The sequence below is a fragment of the Branchiostoma belcheri genome, unplaced genomic scaffold (assembly GCF_001625305.1).
Source record: "Branchiostoma belcheri isolate BF01 breed outbred unplaced genomic scaffold, Haploidv18h27 scaffold23, whole genome shotgun sequence".
Classification (NCBI taxonomy): domain Eukaryota; kingdom Metazoa; phylum Chordata; class Leptocardii; order Amphioxiformes; family Branchiostomatidae; genus Branchiostoma; species Branchiostoma belcheri.
In genome coordinates this window covers 3,390,662-3,396,706 of record NW_017803824.1, presented here as the reverse complement: position 1 = coordinate 3,396,706, position 6,045 = coordinate 3,390,662, and the positions used below count along the sequence as shown (strand labels likewise).

Below are 6,045 nucleotides of genomic sequence, written 5' to 3'. Positions count from 1 at the left end.
GCTGTACGATCAAAACACTATAAAAGACTTTCAGAGCAACCATGATCTGACAAAATTACGCTTTCATCCTAAAATTTGAATTGAATTGTTCACAAAATATCGCAGTCTAAGTCACACACCGCAACAACACGAGAGCTCCACAGCGTTATGCAAGGTTCCCCATTATCCTTCAATTAACGTGACTGACGCTTCAATTTTACCTCTCTTAAATTTACGACGTGGGACGACAGTCAAACTGCCTTTACTCATTTAGTTTGATTGGTCTGGTAGAACAAAACGTACGGCCATCATTAAACAAAGGGAAAAAACGACAAGGGCCAACACACACACGATATATTCATAAATGGTATATACGAGTATCATATCATTGAAAACTCAACGACTTGGGGTAATGTTGTATGTTTAATGGTGGAGTACTGTGTAGCATCATAACATACAAAATATGTCTCTTTTTTTATAACCGTGGCACATAACAGTCTTACTAAATAAAGCTCAGCCGGAATCTACAGAAAATATATGAAAACTGCCTCTCTGGAAAATAAAGTGTAGACACCCTGTAGTTCTCCTGCGTTCCTTCGCTGCGTATTGCCGCCATTCACTTGATCCCCGCAAGGGAAAGGCATCCCCGTACATGGTACTTGTACTCGTATCCAGCGAATGGCGCGGTCTCTACATCCATAAAAACGTACCCTTTTACAGTCTGATCCGCCTATCAATCTGGCGCTGTACAGATACCTGTGCAACTTTGGGAAATTGAGCTCCGGGTTTCGTTCTGCCTCCTTATCTGTAACTACACCATCAATTCAGTCTTCCAGTAAGAGGGACGCTGTGTATTTCTGACATGGATGTCGGTGGTATTCAAAAGTGTCATAACATGGCAGAACTAAAATTGGTACCTGTAACGATAATAGTTCTACTCTACATTCACTTAATAATGTAGAATGGATCAGTGTTCTAGAATTGTTGGCACACACTGTAACTTACAATTGTGGATTACACTACGGTATATAAGAAATTCTTGAAAAATGTGAAATTGAAAATGCCTACATCAGAATATGTGTGTTCATTAAAAGCACAAATATTTGTTAAATAAGACTTAATAAGTAGTAAAGTTGCGCCGAGCTAAAATCTTGCTAGGCCAGGAAAATACAATAAATCGTAAAGAAACGCAGCGTTGTTCTTACCTATATAGACTCGTGTAAGCTAGATAGCATTTTATATAGCTATAGATTATACATAGATAGAAAGATATATCCACTAAAGGTGAACTGAGGAAACATAGATATTAAGTACTGTAAAAACCAGATCAAATACTGTTTCGATTACCTTGAAAAATAGATTGATTGTCATGTTCCCTTTTCTTACTCTACTGTAAGATATCAGTTTTGATGGTACATAACATATACATGGATAGAGAGATACATTTGGCATAAAGGCATTAAGAAATATAAAGGCATTAAGAATTGTAAAGGTCTGATATAGTGACTTGTACCTTGGGGAAACAAAGCGCGTGTAAATGTATTTCTAGATCTTGCTGCAAAGTATTGTTTTGTGCCTTGAATAGTTCAGACATAAAAGAAAGTGTGCAATTCCGTAATAAACACATTATTCTACTCTGCAAAAAGCAAAAACTATTAAATTGTTGGCCCTACGGTGCCAACTGGATAGTGGTGGCCAATCTGATAGTTTCTTGCCCCCGCCAAATTGTATCAAAATAATAAAGTTAGTAAGCAAGGTATTTCCCTGACTGCTCAAACTTTTCTTAACCTATCTTGTATCATGACCGGCACTTTATACGTCTCTGAACATTTGAAGAAGTTAAGAGATTGTATGAAGCCCTAAGGCCGTCTATCCGGTGTCCGCCTGTCCCTGTCCCGTCCCGCCCTGTCCCGTCCCGCCCTGTCCCGGGACCGTCCCTTCTGTGCGGGACGCTCAGGCCGTTTCTCTACCGGAGGCGGCTCATCTACATATTCATTCCGGGGACTGGGGCGGCTCCGGGAGGCTGGAGGCTTCTGGGGAGCCGGGGGAGACTGGGTAGCTGGTGGAGAATCGCGTACAACATCAGTATACGAAAAAAAGATTTAAGTGCTCGTATCTTTGGCTGTCTTAGGTACAGGAAGTGTACAAGTAGATTAAAAACCAAGAACATTTTACAAGCTTGTAAAACGTCCTTGGATTAACAGAATGTGATCCACTAGCCAAAATAAGGAAAGAAACGTTGCGACATGCTGGAAAACACTAACATTTTTTGAGCACTCTTGATCCCTTGTAACCCGCACGAAGAAACCTACATGTAATCTGTTCTTACCTACGACAAAGACAGAGCGCTCGGCGGGTTCCTGTTCATAGGCCGTCGGCTCGTGCTGAGGACAAACAGAACTTTGGATTAGCTACACAACCCGTACCCTCATCATGCTGTCTGGATTGTAGTGCTGACACATAGCTGTTCTAGGTGGTCTGTAAACCTGACGAAGGCGATCGAACTTCAATAACGTCTTCTCCTCGGTAACATATTTTAATTCCCTCATTGTATTTCATTAACTAGTGCTCAATGTGTTTTCTTTTCGTACTTAGTACACTTTGTACACCCCTGGACACGTACCTCCTACTCTCCAAGCAGAGGTTTGTGCTTCGGCTTTTTTTTGCGCGTTTTAGGTACTTAATCGGACTCTCTTTTACATGTATGTACTGCAGCTGGTATCTTTTTCGGCAAATGGTAACTGTCCAGGTAATTGATACTGCCTTCCCAATTTGATACAGTCTTTGTCCGAAAGGTTGGTTTGTATATCACGTACCTCCCTTGCGTCCCCGTAACAGATGCCGAGACAGCAGATGATGGAGATGAGGAAACACAGGATCATCTGGAAGATGCCGAGCAGGAGGGTGATGGAGAACATGGCGACGGTGACGCCGTCACACAGGCCGGAGGAGTGGGTGCAGTGTTCCCGCCGCATGAGCCCGATCAGCGCCAGCACCCAGCACAGCGTGCACAGGATCAGGCTCAGCACCGCGAAGAACAGCAGGGTCGTCACCTGGGGGAGGGCAACATGTACAGAACTACTGAATCGCCACATCACCATGGCGATGCCAAGGCTTATAAAACAACAGAAGCCTCAACTAGGTGATGCCAGTAAAATTTGTTTTTGCAAACTCTTTCCTAATTGGGCTAATTGCAAGTAGAAAAAGAATATTTGATAATGGGACTATAACAATAATAATCCTTAAATTATAACCCCTGAACCTATACAGAATCTAATTGCGGCCTTAAAAGACAGTCATTCTTACACTGGACTTCTTCTGGCTTTAAATCGTAACAGGTTGTGACAGAAAGTTGGACTCACCAGACATCTGCTGGTGGGTTTGTTACCGGTTCCGATACAGAAGGCTCCCGTCACCACAATCTGAGGGGCAGAAAAATACGTCGTACGACAGGTACACGACGAGTATACGACAAAAGAAAGCGTTGAATCATATATATCTTAGCTGTATCTTTCCATGCACAACTTTTCCATCATATTTCTGTCGAGTGTCGACACTATCTTCCGACATACAACTATTCAAGGGTCGCACTTTTCTTTTTCTGTACATAATTCATAATGTTTGCATTTACATCTGTCCAATGTATATACGTTATGTTGTTCTTATTAGTCTTCGGAAGGATGACAAGGATCACCTGTTGTTTCACCGCCTCCAAAGATGCAGTAATTTTGAAAAGATAAACGAAGAAACAAACAAACAAACGAACTCACGATGATGCCGCTCCATATCGGCGCGGCGAAACTGTGGATGTGATGTTCCCCGAAGAACAGCCCCACCACCCCGAACACGATACTCAGCAGCCCGGACACCAAGATGGCGATCCCCAGGCCTCTGACGTCATAACGGTTGTACACGAAGACCATGGTGCACTGCGGACTGAGAGAGAATGTAAACTGTGTATCGGCATCAACGTGAACACGAAATATTATATCAGGCAACAGGATAAAATTCTTAGCGTGCACGTTGACATTAGCCTAGGTGCCAGACTGTTACCAGGACCCCGGCTAAAGTGCCAACATGTCCCGGAGGAAATTTTACCATAGACACTCATCAGTTAGACCCTTACAGGTTTAAGTGATGGGCTTGCCCCGAAAGCAGGCTGGCATGATCCAGGCTAGTTGAGATCTGAATGCTCAGCCCACGTCAGCCAACGTGCTACAAGAGAGACGTCTAGCGATATGTTTGCGAACTACGGATTCATTTTGCAACATGGTCTGGTGTTCTAAGATAACACCCAGCCAGACGCAGCTGTTCCAAAAGTACACAAACACTTATCGGCCGCGGGGTTACAGGTCTCAACTGGAGGGAGTTTCCAAATAAAATCCAAGCTGAAGTACAGTCCAAGGTACACAGTTGCCACGGGCAGGGGGGTTATGTGCAAACACAAGGCGGGGCTGACTTTGACCGTGGAACAATGGAGCGTTTCATTGCGTCAATAAATAAGAACCTTGCTTGTTCTGTTGCTTTGCCTATTGTCATCTTTATTGATCGTTCGGATATGGCTGTTTTGTAGCATGCTACGATTAGCCAAATAAGGTTCTTAGAGATACATTACATTACTTTAGACTATCTTGACATTGTACCCGTTGAAATAAAATTGAACCTAGTTTACAGTCCTAAATACACCAAAGATGGTCAGGAGTGGGAAATAAAGTACAATCCCTTCCACCCCAGGCCAGTGTGCACATTCTCTATGACACAATATTTCGTCTGCACCCCCCCCCCCTTCCTGCACTTCTTGGACTGGTACCAGGAGACACCCAGCCTCTCCCATCTGGAAGAAATGATGTGCCCAGGGGAGTCCGTAAACTAACATAATCCCCGGATAAATTATCAGTAGCGATTTCTAACGACGCGTGACCGTTCTATTTTCTAACACGGTTGTAAACCTGACAAATCCTCACGTTTTATCTCTGAAGCCTGTCTACCAGCTAACCTCTGAATGAAGTTGGCCGCCGTATGACTTTCCCTTTCCCGATATGACAGGCGACAAGATGGCGTGCGTGTTGGTATGTGGGGCCCTGGCCTCGCTCTGCTATCCGAGAGACTGTTTATAACAACACAACCCTACCAGTAACCTTTCCGTTACACTGGCGGCGCTCACAACACATATCGACCGACGCTACAGGCGGAGTGTTGGTGCTACACAAGTCAAAACAACTCAGAGTAACTGTACTGAAATGCTAACACTAATAACATAACAGTAGTAAATCTCGTGATTGTAAAATAATATGGTTGTACACTGACCTGTTTCATACACTGCTGCTGTCTGGAGAAAAGAGACGACTCAGAGGGTCTATCCCAGCTACAAACGCAGTCATACGCTGTCCTCCTTGGATTTTAGCACAAAGAAAGGCCGCTTCTTTGGTTGACCAGTGCCTGAAGCCGACTGTTGTTTGGAGATCTTTGGATAAGAAACAGTTGAGCTGGCGTCCCACCCAGGCCGGCCTCAGTCCTCAGTATCCACCCACCCGCGCTGTACACCAGTGAGTCAGGTTAGAGCCGGGGGAGTCTCAGTGATAAACCCCGCCAAACACGAACCGAAGTAACCCTCAAGTCTAGTCCCTAACGAGAATCAGGCTGGGTCACATGTCAGAGAGCGCCACAAGCCTGTAGTATATGTCCTGCGCCTGAGGGGAGCGTCAGCTAAAATAGGCCGGTATCGTGCCGCGGATGCCAGCGATCAAAATAATCAACAGAGCGCGCCGTCCGGGCCGTGGGACGGACGGGAAATGAAGCCCGTCATGTTTGACCTTATCGTGGTGTAGCCATGTTGTTTTGCAGACTTTGTGTTTGGCGGAATTCCAAGAAGCTTGACGTGGGTTTAAGGAAGTGTAAGGAACACCGCCGCCCCAGGTGCGGCTGGATTAAGTTGAAATAGGATTAAGAAAGCGCGTCGCCTTGTGTAAGAATACATGTACACAAGGCGGCTCTACTTAACTATAGAGTGATGTGGGGGAAAAAAACTAGAGTTAACTTTTATATAAACATGCTCTACACCAACCC

The 6,045-nt window shown here is 44.5% G+C and overlaps 1 protein-coding gene across 1 annotated transcript; it reads right to left on the bottom strand.

Annotated features, from left to right (window-relative positions):
• Positions 1–428: 428 nt before the first annotated feature.
• Positions 429–5,812, bottom strand: LOC109470745. Its single transcript, XM_019769815.1, has 6 exons — positions 5,287–5,812; positions 3,750–3,915; positions 3,342–3,401; positions 2,796–3,032; positions 2,309–2,363; positions 429–2,038 (listed from the first exon to the last, which is right to left on the bottom strand). The coding sequence occupies exons 2-6, from the start codon at positions 3,900–3,902 to the stop codon at positions 1,839–1,841; spliced, it is 705 nt and encodes a 234-aa protein (XP_019625374.1). The 5' UTR covers positions 3,903–3,915; positions 5,287–5,812; the 3' UTR covers positions 429–1,838.
• Positions 5,813–6,045: the final 233 nt, after the last annotated feature.

What these genes read in the sequence shown, in the direction of transcription:
- LOC109470745 (XM_019769815.1), bottom strand. Translation starts at nt 3,902, where the DNA reads ATGGTCTTCGTGTACAACCGTTATGACGTCAGAGGCCTGGGGATCGCC. An exon ending in CGATATGGAGCGGCATCATC is followed by an intron (nt 3,402 to 3,749) that starts GTGAGTTCGTTT and finishes TCTGCCCCTCAG; the next exon opens with ATTGTGGTGACGGGAGCCTT. An exon ending in GCGCTCTGTCTTTGTCGTAG is followed by an intron (nt 2,039 to 2,308) that starts GTAAGAACAGAT and finishes ATTCTCCACCAG; the next exon opens with CTACCCAGTCTCCCCCGGCT.